Source organism: Saccopteryx leptura, chromosome 5 (genome assembly GCF_036850995.1).
Source record: "Saccopteryx leptura isolate mSacLep1 chromosome 5, mSacLep1_pri_phased_curated, whole genome shotgun sequence".
In the NCBI taxonomy this organism is placed as follows: Eukaryota; Metazoa; Chordata; class Mammalia; order Chiroptera; family Emballonuridae; genus Saccopteryx; species Saccopteryx leptura.
In genome coordinates this window covers 104,624,114-104,650,655 of record NC_089507.1, presented here as the reverse complement: position 1 = coordinate 104,650,655, position 26,542 = coordinate 104,624,114, and the positions used below count along the sequence as shown (strand labels likewise).

General features: G+C 42.0%; 1 protein-coding gene across 4 annotated transcripts in view; it reads left to right on the top strand.

Moving 5' to 3' along the window:
* FAM171A1 (family with sequence similarity 171 member A1) overlaps nucleotides 1-26,542 on the top strand; it is a 177,788-nt gene that overhangs the window by 125,397 nt on the left and 25,849 nt on the right. For all 4 annotated transcript variants that reach the window (XM_066386648.1, XM_066386649.1, XM_066386651.1 and 1 more), the window contains 2 exons: nucleotides 3,092-3,250; nucleotides 9,464-9,640. In XM_066386648.1, coding sequence (XP_066242745.1) covers nucleotides 3,092-3,250; nucleotides 9,464-9,640 — 336 coding nt within the window. The remainder of the gene's footprint in view (nucleotides 1-3,091; nucleotides 3,251-9,463; nucleotides 9,641-26,542) is intronic.

Genomic DNA, 26,542 nt, shown 5'->3' with positions numbered 1-26,542 from the left:
TTCAGTAGAGGAGGGTCTGAGCGTTTGGGGATGGTGGGTGGGATTCTAAGCTTGAGAAGAACGGAGGAAGTTTGAAACAGCCACTGTGGGGAATGTAGGGGAGAGGCATCCGGAGAAGATGGACAGGCTGTCCTGTCCCCTCTCCTTCACCCATCCCCACCTGTCACCCCCCTTCTGGGAAGGTGGAGAATTTAGCAGCTTTAATACATGAAGACAAGCTTAAGGACAGAACACTCCCCTAACCCCACACATACCCACTTTAAATTTCATTTACACCACAGCTTAGAATAGCCTCAATCCTTACACTCCTCAGATCTGTCTCCTTGGTCGTTTCACCAGCCAGAGGTCTTGCCTGTGCTCCGTGAGGGTGCGTGTTTGGTCCCTTAGCAGACAGGTATCCAGGTCTTGCTGGTCACAGCATGTGTCAAATCAGCTGGGCCGGCCCCATCCCCCTGCAGTAAACCTGCCTCAGCATGGCTTCTCTGTACCGCCACCCCCAGCCATGGCAGATAGACCAACTTCTGAGCAGAAGGAGAAGGGAGGCAGCAGGGAGAGAGGGGGGACAGGGGTGGGGAAGGGAGAGATACATCTTCTACTAAAATGCATGTCACGTAGAGAATAAGAAAAGGTACAAGAGACAGACAGACAGGTGCAGAACTGTGACGAGATCCCAGTGGCTCCTGAGAGCTGAGGAGCAGCCTTGGTTGTGGTTTTCAGGTCCCAGACCATCCCTGTTAGGCTGGGCTGCCTGTTACCCTGGGGTCTGGTGTGACTCCCTTTTCCCTGGTCTGGTGTAAGTTGGTTTCTGTTCCTTACAGCCAAGGGAGACTTCACAAAGATTTCAACCCACCACCTCACAGGGGCTGTTCCCAAGTCTGGAAGGGTGCACATATCCTGCCCTGTTCTGGGAACCAGCCTAGACTCCGCATTCTGTCCTAACCCTCATTGGACAATATATTGCCAATGTCACACTTTAGACACATCACTCTATACCTCAGTAAGTCCCTTGTCAGTCCACTATGTGAAACCCAGGTATCAGCAACATTTTTAGACTGCAGAACAGTGGAGAAAGGGAAATTAAGTCTCAAAAAGTTCGCTATCATTGAAAAAAATATATTGGGAGCAATGAAGTTGTTTTGTAGTTGGAGGTGAGGAGATGAAAAAGAAAGGGTTGACTTTGACTCTCAGTCTCAGATAGCAGCAGGGGAGGGGTGGAGGGAAGGGGTCAGGAGCCAACAGCTCCTAGCCCGGGAAGCTATAGTACTCAAACTCTGTGCAGACCTACGGGATGACAGCAGAGAGGCAGCGGTATTCTGTGAAATCAGAGAAGACCAGACTAAGAAGAAATTGAAGTTAAGGGTCATACAGATAAACATAATACAAGGCACATGGATGCTAGTACATGACCAAAGTTTTACTTTAGGGATAAAGAAAAGGCACTGATGGTCTGGAACAGGACTGGCGTTCCTGCCTTCTTTCACTGGTGACCAGAGTTAGATAGGACTGCCACGGCTCTGGGTACCTGGCTCTCCTGGGCCCTGAAGCTAGGCCTGCTTTATGAAGTGGCGAGCTTGTCATTTGAGAAATCTAAGCAGTGATTCTTAGGAGTTTGGGGAGCCTCATGACTGTCTCAGCTGTACATGGTCAAAGCAGCCTCCTCCACACATGCATGTGGGCAGTCAGTCATTGGATTTTCATGACCTCATCTATAGGAAGAGACATGTAGGCTAATTGATTCTTCAAGCTCTAAAACTCCCTTCTTCTAGAACACTTCTGGATAGGTGTATCCCCTTAAAAGTTTTCTTTCTGGAGTTAAAAGGAACTCTGGAGCAAGCAGGGCTCTGGGCAGGGAGACCACCATGGATTGGGGCGAGGGCACCCCCACCAACCACGTGGTCCACCTCAAGCCTGGGGTAGGATACATGATGCCCAGAATGTCAGGACAAACTATTGCCTTTGAGAAACCACTTTATTTTATTTTTTTTTTAGATTTTTTTTTTTAATTCATATTTAGTTAAGAGAGAGAGGTGGGGGCAGGGGAGGAGCAGGAAGCATCAATTCCCATATGTGCCTTGACTGAACAAGTCCAAGGTTTTTAATCTGGTGACCTCAGCGTTCCAGGTTGATGCTTTATCCACTGCACCACCACAGGTCAGGCAAGGAACCACTTTATTTGAATCAGAAGAAATGTGAACTTTTTTTGCAAAGGCTACAACTCCCATTCCATTCATTTTTGTCTTAATGATGTTTTTGCTGGATTTGTGCAAAATACTTAGCACCTTTACATCTTGTGACTGTCTCCACAGCATAAGGTAAGAACAGGTTCAGGTTTTACACTCAAAACAACATCTAGAGTAAAAACAAAGTGCAGGTGAGATCTCAAGGTAACTGTGACTGGGGGCCTGTCCTCTGTCCTGCACGAAAGAGCTGGGTTTGGTGGAGCATCACTTCACATGATCACGAGAGCCTCATCGTGAAATCTGGGACTTAATCTGTCACAAATAGGACGCCTCCACCAGCAGAGCCTGGATGCCAGGTGGCAGCTTCCCCTCGAGGAAGAGGGCTCAGTGCTGTTGGGCTCTTTTCTGCCATCCTTGTCCAGACTGTATATTTAATTCCCTGGCTCTGCTTCCAGTGGGGCTGTGCGGTTTGGCCAAGTTGCACCAGATAGAGAAGAGTGTGTCTGCAACCCATCAGAGTGTCTCTTGCCTTGTTTGTGTAAAGAGATTGTCATCTATTTATTTCACTTACATGGATTTTGTTTCCCAAGATGTTACCCCCATCCATAGGCAAATGCTCTGCTGGTGAAAAGACTGCTCACAAATTGCACTTGGAAAGCTTTTTGTTAAAAACCTAAATAACATCCTGTGTCAAACCAGACATGACAATGGGCTATTATTTCTATCCCCATAATAGAGTGTTGTCACATGTCGGTGTCCTGCGTGGATGGGGGATGGGAGGAGATGTCAGACGGCTGGGAGTGGGGGCAGGGGAAGCCCTGCCGAAACCGAAGAGAAGCACTTCCTCGGCCTGCACTTCTAAAAACAGAAACTGTTTCTTGGAGATGTAACTCAAAGGTTAATCTCTGCAGGTGCCCGACCACAGCCTCGCGTTCACTTCCAGAGGAGAGCCCTGCGGCTGCCGGAGAACACCAGCTACAGCGACCTGACGGCTTTCCTGACTGCGGCCGGCTCCCCTTCCGAGGTGGACAGTTTTCCCTATTTGCGAGGATTAGATGGAAATGGGACAGGTAAGTTGAGTCTCTTCTTTTTTTAGCCAGGCTTCTGTGTTTGAATCTTTGTACGTGGCTTGAAGTGTTCGTACTGAATGGGAGAACTGAATTGCAGAAGGGCTAGGAACTCTTTGTCCAAGTTCAAGTGTGTTGAAGCCGTTCCTTAACCCTTTGAGAAGTACGAACGTTCATGTACGTCTTTGTGCCTCCCAGCCATCCAGAGTACGATCGATTTACATATTTTAAAAATGTGTAAGGCAACATGAAAAAAAGGCAAATGTATGTTCTTCTTGTTTCCATAAATTGGTTATCAAACGAACATAATTTTAAGTTAATAAAACTGTAACTGTAACTCATTTTATTTTATGGAAAAAAAAAAACTCACTCCTGGGGATTAGCGAGCATGAAACTAACTCCCTACTCAAAGGGTTAAAGAACTTAGTCTGCACCGCTGCCGCGTTGAGTTTCTGTGACTGTCTCCTCGAGCTTTTCTGCTGTACCATCTGCCTTAAGCACCTTCTATGAGTTCTCCTTTGGTAGATTGAATATATTTAATCCAGAGAATTTTTTTTTATTGAAATCGTTTTTTTAAAAAAGCAAACTTTAAGATCTGAGGTTTAAGATAGAGGTTTGAACTTTAAGATAGAGGTTTTCTGCCCCTCCGTCCTCAGCCGTGCCCCGTGTGCCCCCAGACCACGTGTTTGGTGGAGCAGCCTGTCTTCCGGGCCCTGCAGAGAAGCACAGCCACCCCCTCCCCCCCTCCCGTGTGTCCCCGCTGGCAGGGATGGTGGCTGTGGGGCTGATCTGAGGTGAGCTCACCAGTGCTTCCCACCCCCAAAAGATCACGGAGAGTAAAACCTACCAGCCAGAAAATTTGTAATAAAGACTAGAGATGTGTGCCGCCCCTCTGTTCACAGCCAATAGCACAGTTCATCAGGCTTCTGGTGCTAACGTGGTCCATAGTCCTTCCAGTGGCTGGGAAGTGGTGAATTCTGACGTCCTGAGTCGTTTTCCTGTCTCCCCTCTTTTTCTCCCAGACACTTTAGTCTAGTCACAGCATCAACTCAAAAACCAGAGGCTGTTCTGAGTTCAGTTCTCCTGGGTGAGTAAGTTACTGCATTTCCCAGGGACACTGTCACTGACTATCATTTCAGAATGAGTACATAACTGATCATTCTGGAAAAACTTTTACACCTGCGACATCTGATCCGTTTTGTAGAATATCCATAGATTACTGGTTCCAGATGAAGGTGACCTGGTGATTTGTCACTTGCTTATCTTCCCTCTGTGGTACTTACTTGTTTTCAGAAATGTTTTGTGTTTTCATTGAATTTATTGGGGTAACACTGGTGAACCAAATTATACAAGTTTCAGGTGCACAATTCTACAGTACATCTCTGCACACAAGTATTGTGCGTTTACGCACCCTAACCCCAAGTCAAGTCTCCATCCATCACCATTTAGTCCCCTTACGAAATGTGTCTTCTTCCTTTAATTTTTATGTGAAATAATGCAATTAATAGTAATCAGACAAATACATGGTAGTCATCTTAAGTAAACATTATTGGGGGAAAAGGTGTTAACTTTTACTTTAAATGTACAGCCCTAGGAGTAAACTCATGTTTTGGAGAACGTGATAAAGTGTAATCTGAGACCAACATGGAAGTCCACCCAGTCTCCCTGACAAAATGGTGCACAGTCATAAAACCCCAACTTGGAGAAACAACTTCATTGCAGGGAGTTCATAAATTTTCTGTGCCCGCTTCCTAGAGCTCCTGAATAAATGATGAAATCTGAGATGATGGGGGAAGAACACAAGGACATAGGACTATTGATTTTAGTGGAGTTTATTTTAAAATCACTGTTATTGCAAAGGGAAAAGAGGTCTTTGGAAGGTTACATTCAACTTCTTTCCCACTGAAATACCTGGTAAGTTGCCCCAGGAAGAATTTCCAGGAAGGGCAGCCGCCTGCAGTTTGTTTGCTTGCACCTGTCAGGTGTGGGAGCGTGGCACCCCGACAGCTCGTCAGCTGGGAAGCCGTCTCCTGGTCGCTTTGTGAACGGCGCCTTCTCTGCCCCATAGTTGTTTGCCTCCTGTTGTATATTCTGCATCAAAAAGATTTCAGTGTAGCGTGAGAGCCTGGACCACACATACCTGTATGAGATGACAGGTCGTAACTAGAGTTCAGTGAAGGCTAACGGAGGCCACAGATGTGATAGGAAACTGCTGCCAAGACTGGTTTCCTTGGAGCGTCCTAAGGGGAGTTGTGTTGGGTTTAGAGGGCACTTTCAGAATTGTAAGTAGAGAAACCAGTCCCATGGCAACTTTGGTTACTTCCTCACTCGCCCATTCCCTCCCATCTGCTCTGTTAGTTTCCTAGCATCACGTAGAGCCACATACCATGCCTGCACACCATTGCACTCTCCCCTGTGGTTGCTGAGAAAGAACAGCACTGTTCTGTGACATCCCCAAGGGGTTTTCCAGAAATTACTTCTGCTAGTAACTCCAAGAAGACAGAGGGGAGTCAGTGAAATGACTAATGGGTGAAATTGTCCTGTGGTGCAGAAAAGTTAGAAATGGGGTGCAAAGCCAGACAGAACCCTAGATGCTATCTGAGCAAAACCCCACACATTAACAAGTGATGAATCCAAGGCTCCGAGTGTGGGCAATGGTGCTCCCCCCGCCGCGCCCCTCTCCCCTCCTTGCTGCTGCAGCCTGACACCTGTGTTTATTCGGACATGACAGGAGCCAGGTAACCTCGGGATGGAATAGAAAAGAAAGACCCCCTTATACACAGAAATCAATATTTTGTATCAAGTTTCAGTCTCCTAACAAGGACTGGAGGAGAAACAATTCAGCCCTTCAATGTATGAATCTTTCCAGAATAAAGAAAGTGGGCGGACAGAGGAAGGGTCATTGGGAAGGCATTTAGTGAGGCGCTGAGCTCCGCAAGTAGATAGAATTGCCGGCAGTGTCTCCAAACAGAGGACTTTTAAAAGAGCACTGTATCACATGAACTTAATGCATATTGCATTAAATGAATATGCCCTTACCCATAGTGCTGTACTTCTGAATGTTTATAGCTGAGTCTGTTTCTTCCCAAAGACTCACGGGAAAGCAACCAGCCCAACTTCCGTACTTGTGCAGATAAGTAAAACAAACCCCAGAGGAGTGAAGTCATTTGCCCTGGGCCACGGGGTCACGTGGCCATGTAAGCAGTTGATACTGGAACCGGGCTTCTTATGCCAGGAATGTGTCAGATAATAGGAAAGGAGAATGGAAAGGTGATGAGTGGGAGCAACAGGGTTGCCATTTCTGGGAACCAGGAGGCACAGTGTGTGGGAGGAAAGGATAGAAGGCCAGGGGTCTGGAATGCTTTTTGAGTCTACCTACTACTCCCCTCTTCAGACTTCCTGCCTCACGTCTGAGAAAGGAGGCAACACTACCTAACTGAAAACATTATCTCTAAGTTGTTTACATAGCCTCTAGTGTTACTTAATTTGTCTTTGAGAGAATCTAACGGAACTCAGTAGAGAGATACACATTGTAGACCCGGCTTTACTTCTGTGTTACCTTTGGGCAATGTACACATTTAGGTCTCCGTCCACAAGATATTTTGACCAGAAATCTGGTAAATTATGGGTTTTGGTTTTCTTTATCCTAAAATGAATGGCCAGACTAAAAGATTTCAGGACTTGAATCTATGACTTCAGTATAGACCTCTTGATCAAATCCGCATTTCCATGCCTTTCTCTGCATTGAAAAACAGATACAGATATAAATTGTAAAGGATACAGCTGTCATTAGCTGTATAGGAATTACTCATGAACGGTTTCATTATAATTTCTGAAACTAAAGTTTACTAAAAAAGTCTACATTTTTATGAGTTTATTTGAGCCAAACTGACGACCATCGCTGGGTAGTCAGATCTCAATGCCTTGAGAAAATGCTCAGTTTTCAGTTTATTTTATATATTGCAATCAAAGGAGGAGTCATGGAGGTGGGGGGGGGGCGGTTACATGAAAGTCATTGGTGGTAGGTTAGGGGGTGGGAGAAAACAGAGTGGGAAGATCTCTGAGATTGGACAAAGAGTAAAATGAAGAGACAAATATACTTCTTTTACATTTGTGAGTATAGGTAAGTCAACATTTACAGCACATAGAGATGGTATGCGGGAGAACAAGATAACAATGAGCAGTCCTGTGGTCTTGAGCTGTGGTGGGAGCCTGTGCCCGAGGGGTCTGGATTACTCAGACATTCCAAAGGCATGCTACCTTAGATGCAAAAAGACAACAGACAGGCTCATGTAAGGTAAAGACTGACATTTCTCTAGGAAGATACCAGCCAGGACATGACTACTTACCATGACTCACTTTTGGTTAAGAAGTTTAATTTCAGACCATCCTAGGTGGTTACTATCAGTCTCTGGGTTTGTAAGGCTGCCATGCTGGCCTCCCCCTGAGCTTGTCAGGTTTAATATATGGCCCTCTTTCCCCCACCCCTTTAAATGTTTAAATTTAGTCCTAATTGGAGGCTTGAATTCAGATAATTGATGGTAGGTAAGTATATAAATAGCTTAAGTTAGAAATTCTATAGATTATATTCTAATGAAGTTTAAAATTGTTTTTATCATTGTGTTTTTATTGCTGTGTTTAAGGAAAGGTTTAAAGTTATAACAGAATACATTTTGTGTGATATTATATTTCACTGGAGAAAAGTTTTTTTTCTAAAATGGATTGCTTAAGTCTATAAATATAACATCACTCTCATAAGCATTGCCTAATTTATCTGTAAAGTAGACGGTCATTAAAGCATCAGCTTGGATAAAAGACCTCTAATGCAGAATAATTGGTATATGAAATTCCTTTTAAAAAGTTCAAAATGCCAATGGCAACTAAAATAACTCATAAATATTTCAAACCCAAGTTTTCAACAGTGTACCACAGGGGTTGGGAACCTATGGCTCGCGAGCCAGATGTGGCTCTTTTGATGGCCACATCTGGCTCGCAGACAAATTTTTAATAAAAAATAATAACATTAAAAATATAAAACATTCTCATGTATTACAATCCATTCATTTCCTACAGCTCATGTTCATGGTTGCGGGTGGCTGGAGCCAATCACAGCTGTCCTCCGGGACAACACCAAATTTTTACTGGATAATGCCTAAGGTACACGGGTCGTTGTATGGCTCCCATGGAATTACATTTTAAAATATGTGGCGTTCATGGCTCTCTCAGCCAAAAAGGTTCCCAACCCCTGGTGTACATTGAGTAGCAGTAAGTTAATATTTTGAGGCACTCCTTGAAGAAATGTACCTTTAAAGAAAAATCAGTACTATGGTGGTGCAGTGGATAGAGCGTCAACCTGAAACGCTGAGGTCACCGGTTCAAAACCCTGCACTTGTCTGGTCAAGGTACATTTGGGAGTTGATGCTTCCTGCTCCTCTCCCCCTTTCTCTCTCTCTCTCTCTCTCTCTCTCTCTCTCACTCACTCTCTCTCACTCTTACTCTCTCTCCTCTCTCAAATGAATAAATTTTAAAAAAATAACAAAATCAGTCTCTAATTGAAGACATTGGATTTCCTTTTGGTGATCTGCAAAAGAATTAAACCTTCAGGGGGCTGCCTTTGTGTAGCAGTCAGTTTCCAGGACTTCCACACACCTCTCTCTGTCACATGATAGACAGGTCCTTCCCCAATGAGGCCGTCTTTTAAAACAGAGCACAGTAATTAGAACGGGTAACCTGAGTTTTAGTCCCAGCCCTACCATCAACTCTTCTATACCTGTAGGCCAGCTCCATTACAGCCCTTTCTGAGCTTCAGTTTCTCTATGTGTAAAATGGGTTTTTTTCTGCCTGACCTGTGGTGGCGCAGTGGATAAAGCATCAACCTGGAACATGGAGGTCGCTCGTTCCTGAGCTTCCTGGTCAAGGCACATATCAGAAGCAGCTAATACTGCTTCCCGCTCTTCTCCCACCTTCCTCCCTCCCTCCCTCCCTCCCTCCCTCTCTCTTTCTCTCTCTCTCTCTCCTCTCTAAAATCAATAAATAAAATCTTCAAAAAAGAAAAAAATGGGGTGTTTTCTTACCTTAGAAAGTCGAGGTGAGGATTATGTGTGTAAAGTGCCCATGTACTCAGTAATGGTAGCTATTACTGTTTATCCAGAAACCTTTCCACAGCCCCACGTAGGTCTTTCTGTGCATGTGATGCAGAATGCCTCTTGCTTCCAGGAAATGGCACCAGGTACGACTTGAGCCCAGTCACAGCTGTCAGTGTGCACTTGCTCAGCAGTGATGGAACACCGGTGCTGGTGGATGGTCCCATTTATGTCACCGTGCCCCTGGCCACGCAGAGCAGTCTGAGGCACAATGCCTATGTTGCAGCATGGCGGTTTGACCAGAAGTTGGGTAAGCAAGACACCTGTTCCGATGGTCGGCTAACAGATGCCTTCATCACTGCTATTTGATTTTCCTTTTAGGAGGCCTGTGCAAGTCTCCTTTCCTTAAAGGTATTGAAAGCTGCTGCTCACAGTGCATTGCGTGGTTTTTGGTGGGTAGCACTTACTTCACCGAGTCATTCAGGCATGTTCTTTGGAGTTCTTTTTTTTTTCCTTTCCTTTTTTGCACATTTAAGTTAATTTACTTGAAAAGAATCTTTAAATGTTATTAGTGCTAAAATGACCGGTAGCTCCTAATTCTGTATGTTTTGATTCTATGAAAAGTCATATGATCTCTCTTGGTCCTGTGGTTTTTCTTTTCCAGTTTTATGAAAAAAAGAAAACACTGTACAAAAAAAAGAAAATAAAAATTTTCCACCACCTAAAGAGAACCACTAAGAAGAGTATTTTGGATTATATTCTTTCCATCATTTCACTACGCACAGATCTGTTATCTATTGCCATGTAACAAATTGCCCCCAAACCCAGTAACTTTGGACTACAGTGAACACCTGTCCTCTCACAGCTTTGGAAGGTCAGCCCCACAGTCTTAACCTATCTGGTGGTTGTGGCTCAGGGTCTCTGGCCAGGTTGTAGACAGGCTGTCAGCCAGGGCTCTCCTTGTCTCAAGATTCATCTGGGGCTAGCAAGCACACTTCCAGTCTGCTCACAGGCTCAATGGCGGCCTCACCAGAACAGGCTGTTGGGCAATGGCTTCATTTCTTTCCTACATGGGTGACCCCATAGGGCTGCTTACAGCACAGCAGCTTGCTTCCAGCCAGACCATGTGATCTGAGAGAAAATTTTAAAATAAGTAAAAATAAAAAAGCACAAGTGGGAAAAATGGAAATCACAGTCTTTTATAGCCCAGTATCAAAGTGGCAATACCATCATTTCTTTCCAAATGCTCTTGGTCACAGAGCCCAGCGCAGGTTCAGTGCAGGGATGGCCTGCACCGGCCTGTGAGCACCGGGCAGGGGAGATTGGTGGGGCCCTCTTAAGAGGCTGCCTTCCACCAAATATTTATTTAACAGAAATAGGATTATATTCTATGTACTGTTCCATTAGCGTGCTTTTAAAAATCATGTGTATGTTACAAACATCTTTCCATAACATTAGCTAGTATTCTGTAATGTTAATATTAATAATACATAGTATTCCACACAAGCATATGTCATAATTTGGTTGATCAATCCCCTATAATTAGGAAAAACATTACTATTCTCACCAATGTTGTGATAAATTATCTTTATAGCTAAATCTTCATGCACGGTCATGATTATTTCCTTAAGGTAAAATTTTAGAAGAAGTAGAATTGCTGGGTTAACGTGTACTGAATCTAAAGCTGTAATACGTATTTCCAGATTTCTCTTCAGGAAGTTTCTGTGTCGACGCTCATGCTGCTGGCACAGGAGTGCATGCTTGTGCTTGGGCTCCGATGGCGCGTGGGTCCCTGTACTCCTTCATTCCCAGTCCCCTGAAAGTCAAGCTTGTAAATTCTCATTTTCAAATAATCCAATTCAGGTTGTTGGAAGATTTTTTTTTTATATCAAATGTATTTCCAAAGACACCTAACTTGTTGAGTAATTTATAGAAATTTCTATTTGGAGCCAAATGCCTGTTGAGATTTTTGGAGTTGGGGGGTGGTGGTTTTGTTTTACTTTCCAAATAATTACTAAGAGACTCCGTAATCACTTGTGTGGGATTCGTCGATTTTACCACATATACTGAACTTGACATTGTTAGGTGGGTTGCCATGCTGCACTAAGTACGAAGGGCGCTTTGTCGTTCACATGCGTTATCTTCAGCTCAGTGGTCTCTGTGAGGCAATGTGGTCACGGTCAGAGCATAAGGAACCCTGGGCCTCTGGGAGAAAGCGACGTGAGGGGAGTGTGACTAAGAGATCTTTGAAGAGATCAGGGGGGTTCTGATGGGAAAAAGGACACGGGTGAAGGAGAACGGAGGGAACACAGGACAGAGAAAGGGGAAAGCTTGCATTTTGTACCCTGGAAACCTGGGTTCTGCTACTCCTGACACTGCAAGTCCCACTGTGGGTGAATCAAGTGTGCCTGTTTTCTCATTCGCAGAAGACTGCGTTTGTTAATTCTCCTTCCTTGTATATTTTGCCTCTCTCCATTGGCCCTCCCACTTGGCCCCAGACACCCCTGGGCCAGTGCTCGGGAGCAGCAGCACAGCGCATAGTTAAGAGCAGGGACTCTTGGGACACTCTGGATTGGAATGCCAGCCCTGCTACTTAACTTGTCCATACCATAGGGTGTGTGTGTGTGTGTGTGTGTGTGTGTGTGTGTGTGTGTGTGTGTGTGTGTGTGTAAAGAGAAGGAGAGTGAGAATGAGATTTCAATTGGCTAATGCATTTGTGGAGGCTGGCAAGTCCAAAATCTGCAAAGATGCACCAGCAGGCTGGAGGTTCAGAGAATAGTAAACGTTGCCGTTTGAGCCCAAGGTAGTTTGCCAGCAAAATTTTCTCTTCCTTTTGAGAAGTCAGTCTTTTTCTTTCTTAAGGCCGTCAACTGCTTAGGTAAGGCCCACCCACATAATGAAGGATCTGCTTTACCCAGTCTACTGATTTAAATGTTTATCTCATCTTAAAAGCACCTCCATGGCAACATCCAGACATGTTTCAGCAGGTATCTGGGAATTGTGGCCTAGCCAAGCTGACACATAAAATCAACCATGCCAAGGAGTAAATGAGTTAACACTTTTAAGAAGCTTAGTACAGTGCCTGGAATACATAGCAATTATGACCTAAGAGTTTATTAAGTAAACAAAGGTCTCCCCATTCGTAGGGGCTTTCCTGTACCATGCCATCCAGACGACCTTCCCAGATTACCCTAAGCCCAGATGTCTCAAAGGGTTGTTCCCCGTGTGCTGCCTCCTTCTCTCTACACTCTGTAGTCCTGCTTCTGCCTTCCCACTCTCCTGAAAACAGCGTCACTAAGTTCGCCAGCAGCTGCGTGGTTGTGAAGTCAGGCAACCTCCTCATCCTCTCGGACATCTATGCAGCATGTGATGGTTTTCCATCCTCTGTAGAGGGCCCTCCCCACTTGGTTTTCCGACTCATTGCCCTTGTGGGTCCTCCTCGCCTGCCAGTACTTGGCTTTGCCCTGCACCCAGCTCCTAACTTACTTTCTCTACAGTCCCTTCTCACACTCCCACAGCTACCTGTGCACCCAAGTCTGAGTCTCTGCTCTGCATATCTCACTAGTAGACGTCTCTTCCTGATGTCCAACAGGAAATTTAAATTCTTTTGCTTCACTTCCTCACACGCAGCCATGCCTGGTCTCTTGCAGAGTCATGTTGATGTCAGGTCAGTGTTTTTTCAACTTACCCACTTCTGTCCTTCTCGATAATACCTCTGCCTTGGTTTAGGGACTTCCCTTCCTTCTGGCCAATTCCAGCAGTTGTCTGACTGCCTTCTGCCTCTCCTGCCTTCGACTAGGTCATCTAGTTGCTGCTGGAGCTGTCTTTCAAAACCACAGATCACTTTCCCACGTAAGAATGTCTTGGGGCTCTGGCCGGTTGGCTCAGTGGTAGAGCATCGGCCTGGTGTGAGGGAGTCCCGGGTTCGATTCCCGGCCAGGGCACACAGGAGAAGCGCCCATCTGCTTCTCCACCCCTCCCCCTCTCCTTCCTCCCTGTCTCTCTCTTCCCCTCCCGCAGCCAAGGCTCCATTGGAGCAAAAGTTTGCCCGGGCGCTGAGGATGGCTCTGTGGCCTCTGCCTCAGGCGCTAGAATGGCTCTGATTGTGGCAGAGCGAAGTCCCAGAGGGGCAGAGCATCGCCCCCTGGTGGGCGTGCCGGGTGGATCCCAGTCGGGCGCATGCGGGAGTCTGTCTGACTGCCTCCCCGTTTCCAACTTCAGAAAAAAAAAAAAAAGAATGTCTTGGAGCGACTCACTGTGAGGCAGTCCACACTCCCTCACACAGCACACATCTCTTCAGAGCTGGCCCTGGCTGTCTGTCCACCTCATGTCCAGCACTGTCTTCTGCCTACCCTCTGTTGCTGCCACACCAAACTCCCTATCCTCCCCTGGGGATGCCGAGGCCTCCCTCATAGCTTGTAACTTTGTGTCAACAGAATCTCTCCTTTCAAATCCCTTCCTCCATCTCCTAAACAGGAGTTTAGGCGCATTGTCCATATTGCAGTGATTCCAGAGCATGGAGGGACACAGCCTTCAGTCTCTTAGTTATTATCTGTGTCCTCACTGAGCCTTATCTTTGAGTCCTTATAATCAAGAACAGTACCTGGCACATACCAAGTACCTGACTAGAAATGTTTATTAAATGATTAAATCAGATGGGGATCATTTCGATGTTTTTCAAGTCAGGACAGGTTAAGATATGACAACGTCATATTTGCACTTAAGGTGACTGTACACATAGAATTTACTTCCACTTATCTGTGTGTATATATGTTTAACAAAAAGATAATGCCTTGAGCTCTTATTTAGAGAAAGGACAATTGCATTGCATGTTCTCCATCTTGCTACTGTTATTCTTCTATTCCTGCTCCTGTTTTTTGAATGACCGTATTTGAACATGGGTAAATAGAGCTGGGAGTATAGAAGGCTATGTTTCTAATACAGGTGACCTTTGAACAACATGGGTTTGAACTGCATGGGTCCATTTATACCCGGATTTTTTTCTTCAGTAAATATGCCCTCGGCCCTCCAAATCCCTAGGCTTCGCATCCACAGATTCAACAACCACACATTGAAAACAGTATTTTCATTATGCAGTTGGGAACCCACTAATGGGGAGGGACCTATATGCATGTTCTGCACCATTTTATGTGAGGGACATGAGTGTCTGAGGATTTTGGTAACTTCAGGGGAGGGAGTCCTACAACCTAGCCCCCTGTGGATCCCAAGGGATGGTTAAGTTTTGGGAGAGGCAAAAGTTATAAGATAATTTTTGACTGTGCAAGGAGATCAGTGTCCCTAATCACTGCATTGTCCCAGGGTCAACTCTATAATGAAGGTCTGTCTCGTTTATATACATACAGGTGGGGAAAAGGAGGGTTACAGCTGCTCGTTTGGAAAACAATACAGTAATTGGTAAATAACAATACAAGAGGAGCCTGACCAGGCGGTGGCGCAGTGGATAGAGCATCAGACTAGGATGTGGAGGACACAGGTTCGAGACCCCGAGGTCGCCCGCTTGAGTGCGGACTCATCTGCTTTGAGCAGAGCTCACCAGCTTGGACCCAAAGTCGCTGGCTTGAGCAAGGGGTTACTCAGTCTGCTGTAGCCCCGCGGTCAAGGCACATATGAGAAAGCAATCAATGAACAACTAAGGTGTCACAACAAAAAACTAATGATTGATGCTTCTCATCTCTCTCTGTTCCTGTCTGTCTGTCCCTGTCTGTCCCTCTCTCTGACTCTCTCTCTCTCTCTCTTTTTCTGTAAAAAAACAAACAAAAAAACACAATACAAGAGGAAACTCGTGTGTTTTGCATACTCACAGCGCACTTCTGCCCCACCCTGCATATGTCCTAACAGTATGGCACAGGTCTATAGATGCACCACCCTTGCTCACATTGGCTTTTTATACCACTCGTGAATAACAAAAATTTATGTAAAAGGTTTTTGTTTTGTTTTTTTAATAAATTTTTATTAATGATAATGGGATGACATTAATAAATCAGGGTACATATATTCAAAGAAAACATGTCTAGGTTATTTTGTCATTAAATTATGTTGCATACCCCTCGCCCAAAGTCAGATTGTCCTCCGCCTCCCTCTATCTAGTTCTCTGTGCCCCTCCCCCTTCCCCTAACTCTCTCCCTCCCTCCCTCCCTCCCATGTCCTCCCTCCCCCCACCCCTGGTAACCACCACACTCTTGTCCGTGTCTCTTAGTCTCGTTTTTATATTCCACCAATGTATGGAATCATGTAGTTCTTGTTTTTTTCTGATTTACTTATTTCACTCCGTATAATGTTATCAAGATCCCACCATTTTGCTGTAAATGATCTGATGTCATCATTTCTTATGGCTGAGTAGTATTCCATAGTGTATATGTGCCACATCTTCTTTATCCAGTCTTCTATTGAAGGGCTTTTTGGTTGTTTCCATGTCTTGGCCACTGTGAACAGTGCTGCAATGAACATGGGGCTACATGTGTCTTTACGAATCAATGTTTCTGAGGTTTTGGGGTATATACCCAGTAGAGGGATTGCTGGGTCATAAGGTAGTTCTATTTGCAGTTTTTTGAGGAACCACCATACTTTCCTCCATAATGGTTGTACTACTTTACAGTCCCACCAACAGTGGATGAGGGTTCCCTTTACTCCGCAGCCTCTCCAACATTTGCTATTACCCGTCTTGTTGATAATAGCTAATCTAACAGGGGTGAGGTGGTATCTCATTGTAGTTTTGATTTGCATTTCTCTAATAACTAATGAAGCTGAGCATCTTTTCATATATCTGTTGGCCATTTGTATTTCTTCCTGGGAGAAGTGTCTGTTCATGTCCTCTTCCCATTTTTTTATTGGATTGTTTGTTTGTTTGCTGTTGAGTTTTATGAGTTCTTTGTAAATTTTGGATATTAGGCCCTTATCTGAGCTGTTGTTTGAAAATATCATTTCCCATTTAGTTGGCTGTCTGTTTATTTTGTTATCAGTTTCTCTTGCTGAGCAAAAACTTTTTATTCTGATGTAGTCCCATTCATTTATCTTTGCCTTCACTTCTCTTGCCATTGGAGTCAAGTTCATAAAATGTTCTTTAAAACCCAGGTCCATGAGTTTAGTACCTATGTCTTCTTCTATGTACTTTATTGTTTCAGGTCTTATATTTAGGTCTTTGATCCATTTTGAATTAATCTTAGTACACGGGGATAGGCTGTAGTCGAGTTTCATTCTTTTGCATGTGGCTTTCCAGTTTTCCCAACACCATTTGTTGAAGAGGCTTTCTTTTCTCCATTTTGTGTGTTGTTGGCCCCTTTATCAAAGATTATTTGACCATATATATGTGGTTTTATTTCTGGGCTTTCTATTCTGTTCCATTGGTCTGAGTGTCTATTTTTCTGCCAATACCATGCTGTTTTGATTATCGTGGCCCTATAATATAGTTTAAAGTCAGGTATTGTAATGCCCCCAGCTTCATTCTTTTTCCTTAGGATTGTTTTGGCTATTCGGGGTTTTTTATAGTTCCATATAAATCTGATGATTTTTTGTTCCATTTCTTTAAAAAATCTCATAGGAATTTTGATGGGAATTGCATTAAATTTATATATTGCTTTGGGTAATATGGGCATTTTAATTATATTTATTCTTCCTATCCAAGAACAAGGAATATTTTTCCATCTCATTGTGTCTTTTTCTATTTCTCTTAATGCCTTGTAGTTTTCGTTATATAGGTCCTTTACATTCTTTGTTATGTTTATTCCTAGGTATTTTATTTTTTTTGTTGCAATCGTGAAGGGGATTATTTTTTTGAGTTCGTTTTCTAATATTTCATTGTTGGCATATAGAAAGGCTATGGAGTTTTGTATGTTAATTTTGTATCCTGCAACCTTACTGTATTGGTTTATTGTTTCTAATAATCTTTTTGTGGAGTCCTTCGGGTTTTCGATGTATAGGATCATATCATCAGCAAAAAGTGATACCTTTACTTCTTCTTTTCCAATATGGATGCCTTTTATTTCTTTGTCTTGTCTGATTGCTCTGGCCAGAACTTCTAGCACCACGTTAAATAAGAGTGGAGAGAGTGGACAACCCTGTCTTGTTCCTGATTTAAGGTAGAAAGTCCTCAGTTTTATGCCATTTAATATGATGTTGGCTGATGGTTTATCATATATGGCCTTTATCATGTTGAGATATTTTCCTTCTATACCCATTTTGTTGAGAGTCTTAAACATAAAATTGTGTTGTATTTTATCAAAAGCCTTTTCTGCATCTATTGATAAGATCATGTGGTTTTTGTTCTTTGTTTTGTTGATATGGTGTATTACGTTAACCGTTTTGCGTATGTTGAACCATCCTTGAGATTCTGGGATGAATCCCACTTGATCATGATGTATTATTTTTTTAATATGTTGTTGTATTCGGTTTGCCAGTATTTTGTTTAGTATTTTAGCATCTGTATTCATTAGAGATATTGGTCTGTAGTTTTCTTTCTTTGTGCCATCCTTGCCAGGTTTTGGTATGAGGGTTATGTTGGCCTCATAAAATGTGTTTGGAAGTATTGCTTCTTCTTCAATTTTTTGGAAGACTTTGAGTAGAATAGGAACCAAGTCTTCTTTGAATGTTTGATAGAATTCACTAGTATAACCGTCTGGGCCTGGACTTTTATTTTTGGGGAGGTTTTTAATAGTTTTTTCTATTTCCTCCCTGCTGATTGGTCTGTTTAGGCTTTCCGCTTCTTCATGACTCAGTCTAGGAAGGTTGTATTGTTCTAGGAACTTATCCATTTCTTCTAGATTGTTGTATTTGGTGGCATATAATTTTTCATAGTATTCTACAATAATTCTTTGTATATCTATGATGTCTGTGGTGATCTCTCCTCTTTCATTTTGGATTTTATTTATTTGAGTCCTGTGCCTTTTTTCCTTGGTGAGTCTTGCCAAGGGTTTGTCAATTTTGTTGATCTTTTCAAAGAACCAGCTCCTTGTTTTATTGATTTTTTCTATAGTTTTTCTGTTCTCTATTTCATTTATTTCTGCTCTGATTTTTATTATCTCCTTTCTTCGGCTGGTTTTGGGTTGTCTTTGTTCTTCTTTTTCTAGTTCCTTAAGGTGTGAAGTTAAGTGGTTTACTTTGGCTCTCTCTTGTTTGTTCATATAGGCCTGAAGTGATATGAACTTTCCTCTTATTACTGCTTTTGCTGCATCCCAGAGATTCTGATATGTCGTATTTTCATTTTCATTTGTCTTATATATCTTTTGATCTCTGCACTTATTTCTTCTTTGACCCATTCATTTTTTAGAAGTGTTGTTTAGTTTCCACATTTTTTGTGGGATTTTCCCCCTCTTTTTTGCAGTTGAATTCTAGTTTCAAGGCTTTATGATCAGAAAATATGCTTGGTACAATTTCAATTTTTCTAAATTTGCTGATATTGTCTTTGTGGCCCAACATATGGTCAATTCTTGAGAATGTTCCATGTACACTAGAGAAAAATGTATACTCTGTCGCTTTGGGATGAAGTGTCCTGTAGATGTCTATCATATCCAGGTGTTCTAGTATTTCGTTTAAGGCCACTATATCTTTATTGATTCTCTGTTTGGATGACCGATCTAGAGCCGTCAGCGGTGTATTGAGGTCTCCAAGTATGATTGTATTTTTGTTAGTTTTTGTTTTAAGGTCAATAAGTAGCTGTCTTATATATTTTGGTTCTCCTTGGTTTGGTGCATATATATTAAGGATTGTTATGTCTTCTTGATTCAACTTCCCCTTAATCATTATGAAATGACCATTTTTGTCTCTGAGTACTTTTTCTGTCTTGTAGTCAGCATTATCAGATATGAGTATTGCTACACCTGCTTTTTTTTGGGTGTTGTTTGCTTGGAGTATTGTTTTCCAGCCTTTCACTTTGAATTTGTTTTTATCCTTGTTGCTTAGATGTGTTTCTTGTGGGCAGCATATAGTTGGATTTTCTTTTTTAATCCATTCTGCTACTCTGTGTCTTTTTATTGGTAAGTTTAATCCATTTACATTTAGTGTAATTATTGACACTTGTGGGTTCCCTACTGCCATTTTATAAATTGCTTTCTGTTAGTTTTGTATCTTGTTTGATTCTTCTCTTTTGTTTTTCTATCATTTGTTTTTGTTTGTTTGTGTTCCATACTTCTTTCCTCTGTTGCTACCTTTTTTAAGTCAAGTGTTTTTGTGGTGGTTTTTTCAAGGGTGGTTACCATTAAATAATGAAAAGGGTACCTACCCTATTCATTGTAGTACCCTATCTTATGAGTATTTCTGCACTTCATCGTCCTTTGCTACTGTTAATCTCCATCCTCTCCCCCCTTTTTTTCCTTTGTCGTCACAGTTTAAGTTTGGTTTTATTGTGTTCTTGGTGGAGCTGTTACTTGTGGTGTTGTTTTCTTTTGTTCTTTGAATCTGGTTGGAAAACCCCCTTTAGTATTTCCTGGAGTGGGGGCTTTCTGCTGATAAATTCTCTCATCTTTTCTGTATTTGTGAATGTTTTTATATCTCCTTCGTAGTTGAAGGATAGCTTTGATGGGTATAGTATTCTTGGCTGAAAGTTCCTCTCTTTCAGGGCTTTAAATATTGGGGTCCACTCTCTTCTAGCTTGTAGAGTTTCTGCTGAGAAATCTGATGATAATCTAATAGGCCTTCCTTTATATGTTGTACTCTTCTTTTCCCTGGCTGACTTGAGAATTTTTTCTTTGTCATTGGTTTGTGTCATCTTTATTATGATGTGCCTTGGAGTGGGTTTGTTGGGGTTAAGAAAACTCGATGTTCTGTTTGCTTCTTGAATTTGAGGCTTTAGTTCTTTCCACAGGCTTGGGAAGTTCTCATCTATTATTTGTTTGAGTATATTCTCCATTCCATTTTCTTTCTCTTCTCCCTCTGATATACCTATTATTCTTATGTTATTCTTTCTGATGGAGTCAGACAATTCCTGTAGGGCTTTCTCGTTTTTTATTATTTTTGAGTCTCTTTCTTCTTCTCTCTGTTGTGCCTCAAGTTGCTTGTCTTCTGTTTCACTAATCCTATCTTCTATCTGGGCTGTTCTGTTAGCTAAGCTTGTTACCTCGTTTTTCAGCTCGTGAATTGAGTTTTTCATTTCTGTTTGATTTGTTTTTATAGTTTCAATTTCCTTGGTAATATATTCTTTGTGTCCATTGAGTTGTTTTCTGATCTCCCTAAATTGCCTTTCTGTGTTTTCTTGTATATCTCTGAGTATTTTTAAGATTTCTATTTTAAATTCTCTGTCATTTAGCTCCAAGGCTTCCAATATGTTAAGTCTTTTCTCCATAGATTTTTCCACATCTATTTGTGTTACCTCTCTTTCTTTTGTATCCATAATATTCGATTTCCTCTTTCTTATTGGCATCTGGGGTGGTCTTGTTGATAGCACACAGGCGCACTCCGTCCGTAGCTTGAATGAACGTCCCTGCGGTAGTTAGCTTCCTCCACACCCTCGTCTCTCAGATTCAAGTGATAACAGTCCTTTCGCTTTCAGTTTGTGTGGAACTCCGGAATGCTCCGAGGATAAATTTTCCTGTTTCTAGTTGATAAATTTGTTGTGATTTTGGGGAGATCTGTCGGACGCGCTGCTCACGGCGCCATTTCTGTGACGTCACTCTCCTAAAAGGTTTTTTTATATGAGTGGCAATGGCCTCTCAAATATCTCTACATCATAATCCCTGGGACAATGTGAAGATTACTTTACACGGTGAAGGGGCTGTGCAGATGTGATTAAGCCTTCGACACCTTGGTTATAGCCCAGTGAAATTGGACTTCTGTCTCTGAAGCTATAAGAGAATAAATCTGTGTTGTTTTAAGACCCTAAGTTTGCCTGACCAGGCGGTGGTGCAGTGGATAGAGCGTCGGACTGGGTTGCAGAGGACCCAGGTTCGAGACTTCGAGCTCGCCAGCTTAAGCGCGGGCTCATCTGGTTTGAGCAAAGCTCACCAGCTGGACCCAAGGTCGCTGGCTTGAGCAAAGGGTTACTAGATCTGCTGTAGCCCCACGGTCAAGGCACATATGAGAAAGCAATCAATAAACAACTAAGGTGTCGCAATGAAAAACTAATGATTGGTGCTTCTCATCTCTCTCCGTTCCTGTCTGTCTGTCTGTATTCCTCTCTCTGACTCTCTCTCTGTCTCTGTAAATAAATAAAAAGATTTCATTTAAAAAAAAAAGACCCTAAGTTTGTGGTAATTTATTACAGTAGCAACAGAAAATGAACACAAAGTAGAAATCAAGGAAGCCTCTGAAGTTGCCCAGTTTTGTAGTTTTACTCTGGAAATAATCCCCATGGCACTGAGCCTTTTTTCATTGAGAACCTTCATTGTGTACTTGATTTATTTCCATTTAAAAGGTCTTTTTACTGTGAATAATATAACTGCCGAATTTCTGGCTATAGCAGATTATGTGCGGAGAAAAAGCCAACGTTTGGGTAGTCATTCAGAAATAATCAAATTAATTAAAATGTGGTTCCTAAAATCTTTAAGAATGAATGGAGATTTCAATGAAACATTAAGTTCCTTAACTCACTGTACTCAGTAAAAGTCTACTATTTCATAAAGATTTATTTTTTTACTATTACTACATTTAATCAGTAATGTAAGTATAAATTAAATTATTTCTGTAAAATAAAAAGTTCCAAGGCAGTATTATCAGATCAGGAAAAAAAATAGAAACATATTTTTAGCATATAATACCATTTACTAATTAACTGCTACTTATGACTAATTCAAGTATAATGATCACTTCAAACCACTTTAACACTTTAAATTATCTACATCTGAGGTAAGTTTAAGTAACCACACTTCCAGCTTGTTTAACAACCAGATATAGCAGTTTGTGAATTATTAAAAAATTTTTTCACCCAAGTAAGTATCGACAAACTGGCCCAAAAGCTAAGAATGGTTTCTACATTTTTAAATACTTGAAGAAAGAATCCAAAGAAAAAGAATATCTCATGACACATGGAAGTTATATAAAATTAAAATGTAAGCTTACCTAAATAAAGTTTTTATTGACTGCTAATGGACTGAATGTCTGTGTCCCAATATGACGGTATTAGGAGGTGGTCCCTTTGGCAGGTAATTAAGTCATGAGGGTGCAGCCCCCATAAATGGGATTAGTGTCATAAAAGGGACCCCAGAGAGATCCCTGGCCCCTCTGCCGTGTGAGGATACAGCAGGAAGGCATCTGTCATCCATGAATCAGGAAGAAGGTCCTTACCAGACACCCAGACACGAAATCTGATGGGACCTTGATCTTGGACTTGCAGCCTCCAGAACTATGAGAAATGAATTTCTGTTGTTTATGATCCTCCCAGTCTGTGGTACTTTTTTATAGCAGCCCGAATGGAATAAGACATCAGAACACAACCATGCCTATTACTTTGCATATGGGCTGTATGAGTGTTTTTTCATGAGTGGTTATGACAGATTGTATGTCCCCACAAACTGAAAATATTTATCTCTGGCCTGTTACGGAAAATTTTGTGATTCTTGATCCAAAATGCATTCAACAGGTAAGCTCTTACCATCCTAGTGTGCTCTGCAGGGTCAAACTGGGGTGTTGATTCAATCACAGTTCCTATCCTCTGATCTCCAGGTAACCCTCCAGCGTTTTCCAGGGGTGACTACCGATGCTCAGTGTGGTATCACCTTTGTTACAGGGCAAGATTTCAAACTCTGTAAAGAAAGATGAAATTCTTTCTTAGTTCTATGGGACTTCTATTTAAAAAGTAAATTCACTTTTTAACACTAACTTAATTACTTCAATCCATGACTGCTGGATAACTGGACATTTACTCCTAGGCAGCTCCCTTTCATACAACCAGTAAAGTGGACTCTGTATTTGACATTGCCATTTATCATGGTTGTCTTTTTTTTAATGGCTACAGTTATCTTTTAAAATTTTTTCTTTTGGAACAGGCAAAGAATTTCCCATTTTAAAATTTAACATCTTCATATTTTAACACACATGTTCATTGGAGGGTGTCTTAGTAGATTAACACTATCTTATATCATAGTGTTGGATTTTGTTTAGTATGTTACAATATGAATTGGCTAATTGTTATGTGTACCCTTGGGAAAAAAATTTTTTTTCTTCTTTTCCAGTGAGAGGAGGGGAGATAGAGAGATAGACTCCCACATGCATCCCAACCAGTATCCACCCAGCAACCCCCATCTAGGGCTATGCTCATGACTGAGTTATTTTTAGTGCCTGAAGCAAAGGCTTCACGGAGCCATCCTCAGCGTCCAGGGCTGATGTGCTCAAACCAATTGAGCCATGGCTGTGGGAGGGGAAGAGAGAGAGAGGGAGTGGGGGAGGGGTGGAAAAGCAGATGATTGCTTCTCCTGTGTGCCCTGACAGGGAATCGAACCTGGGACATCCACACACCGAGTCTACACTCAACCACTGAGCCAACTGGTGAGGGCCGCCTTGGGAAAATCATTTAAGAGGCGCAATGCATATACTAGAATTGAAACTGCCACTACGTTTACATGCAGCACTGAGGCCATCATGTTAAAATGCCACTTAATTTATGGTGCAAGATAGCACTTGATTTAGTGAGTCTAAGTGTTCTCCTTTGAGGAATTAACAGATGTCTTTAATTTATAATCTTCCAACCTTTGAAAAGTAGTACAATGCCAGTGCCTGTGTCCACGGTGTCAAGATGTCTCTGAACAAGTGGGACAAAGTGCACATACACACTTTCTTATCAGTCCTGTGCAGGGGGCAGGGGGCTGTTTGACCCAAATGAAGTTCTGTTGGTCCTGGTGAAAGCATCTTAGCCCTGAGCTTTCTGGGCAGTAAGAAATGATTATGTCAGCTCATTTTTACATGCATTTATTATAGTGTCTTTCGCCTATAACTAGGACAGCAGATGGCTGTCCAATATTGCCAGTTGTCTGACTGCGATCTGACTTGTTGCCCTCGGGGATAGTTCCTTCTGTACAAGCAAACCAGGTCAGTGGTTTGAATTTAAAGTGACCGACAGACATCAAGCAGCAAATAAATCAAGAATTGCAATTATATATATGACACATTTCTGCCATTTAATAATAACTTAAATTCAAGGGTACTTGAATTGAATACTCTCATTCTAATGAGATGACAGAAATAAAAGCATATTCTAAGTGATGCTGCATTGTAGAATCTGGTTTTAACTGCCTTCTCAAAACACAGCCTGCAGAGTGTATGTGGGTTGCTATAGAAATGGTGGTTATTGAACCAGCTTCTTAATCTTGTGTGGCACATGTATATCAGGAACTAGGGATACCCACTGAAAAGTGACCTGTGGTAGATTTGTCTCTGCTTCCGTTGGGGAATGTTACTGATGCTGGCTCATTGAACTAGTCCTCCTAGGTAAGTCATGGCCAGCCTGCCCTTGAATGTGGAGCTTGATTTAAAACATAGATCTACTATTTTGTTCCATTTCATTGTTTTATGGAGGGAGGAAGGGGTGGGAGTTCTTAAAGTACTAAATTATGTTTGTAATTTAAGAAAATGAAAATATCAGTGGGCTATTTTTTTTCTCTATGTATCATGAGCCACATGTCCAAATGGAAAGGGATATACTGCAATATTGAGGTATAGTGATTGAATTATAAGCATGGACTGACTATATTATATTAGATGGGCAAAAGTTAGAACAAAAGAAGTGAGTTTATTTCTGTAATATTAAGTATGTGATATTAATTTTAGAACCAGATGCATCATTAATTTTTTCAAAAAGAAGAGACTTGACAGTTAACGATATTAACAAAGAAGGAAGCAGACATATATATCTAAGTGTAATGTCAACATGGCCTTAAGAAGGGTGGTCTGAAACAGGTCTTCTCACAGTGAAAGGCTATTTCTTAGAAACAAAGAAATAACTCTCATGAAAAGTCTGTACTTTCTTTTTCCCAGACATGAAAATTGCCCATAAAAGGGAATCGGGCTTTTATTAGATATGTAGGAGGGAAAAAAGGATAATTTACCTGCAGAGAAAGCTGATTCAAATGATGTAAAGAACACTGAAGGTGTAGGACTTAATTTGGGTGTAAATAATGACAGTCCAGGGAAAACGTTGTCTGGCCTGAGACCTTGGCTGCCAGGTGGCCAACAAATGATTTGTTTTAGAGACACAGATTGGTATCTTTTGCCGTGATGGACCAGTAGCATCACTGTTGCCGTGTTCTGCTCCTCTGGTCCAAGGAGAGTGGAATAAGGCAGGGAACACATGCATTGCCCATTGGGAGCATGAATGCAGAGTGATCTCAGAACACGAACATTTGTTTTTTAATATTGCCTAGCAACTCAAAAAACAATCATGTAATATCAGTCCATTCCTAAGAATTGTCAAGCCTTCTGTGTTTGTAGTCACCCCCATCCCCCACCCCCACTACCACCACCAGATGAGAAATTTTAGAGAATAATACCATCACATTTTTATTTTAGTTGTGGTTCAGGGCCCCTTTTGGTTTGAAACCCTATTCTTAGAGACTTAATTTTTCTAAAGTATCAGTTCACATAGAATTAGAACTTTCCATGCTTGAGTTTAACTGAAAACCTTTTTGGCAAGCTTTACAAATGACTGTTGCCCACTTTGTGGTCTTAGATCAATATGTTCCTCCTGAAAGAAAGTGTGTCTTCTATTACAGTCAACTCTTAATTACCACATATGGAATATTCATTCTGTGGATTATCTGCGGCAAGTCTGCGTCCTGCTGGCTCCCCATCCCCTCGCAGCCTCAGAGGCCTCTCGCTCTGAGACTGCTGGGTTTGGATTTTAAGCATTACATCTAACATGCTTCGTCTAATATCAGCCCAGGTGAAGAATAATTAGGAAGGTAAAGCTACCATAGTTTATGTCAGAAACTAATACTTTTTAAATGTTTTTAAAATTTATTTGAGAGAGAGAGATTTGTTGTCCCACTCATGCATGCATTCATTGGTTGATTCTTATATGTGCCCTAACCGGGGATTGAACCTGCAGCCTTGGTGTACGTATCAGGACGATGCTCCAACCAACTAAGCTATCTGGCCAGGCCTTGCAATACTTTTTAAATGTCTCATGTTTTCAGTTATCTCCACTGAACTGAGTAGTTAAAAGGTAGAAGTATTCTTGGTAGAGTTGAAAATTACTGATTGTACTGCATGTAGCAGAGGTCTGTGGGTTACAGGCAGTATGTAGCCAGCAATTGAGACAGCTTGGACTTCAAGA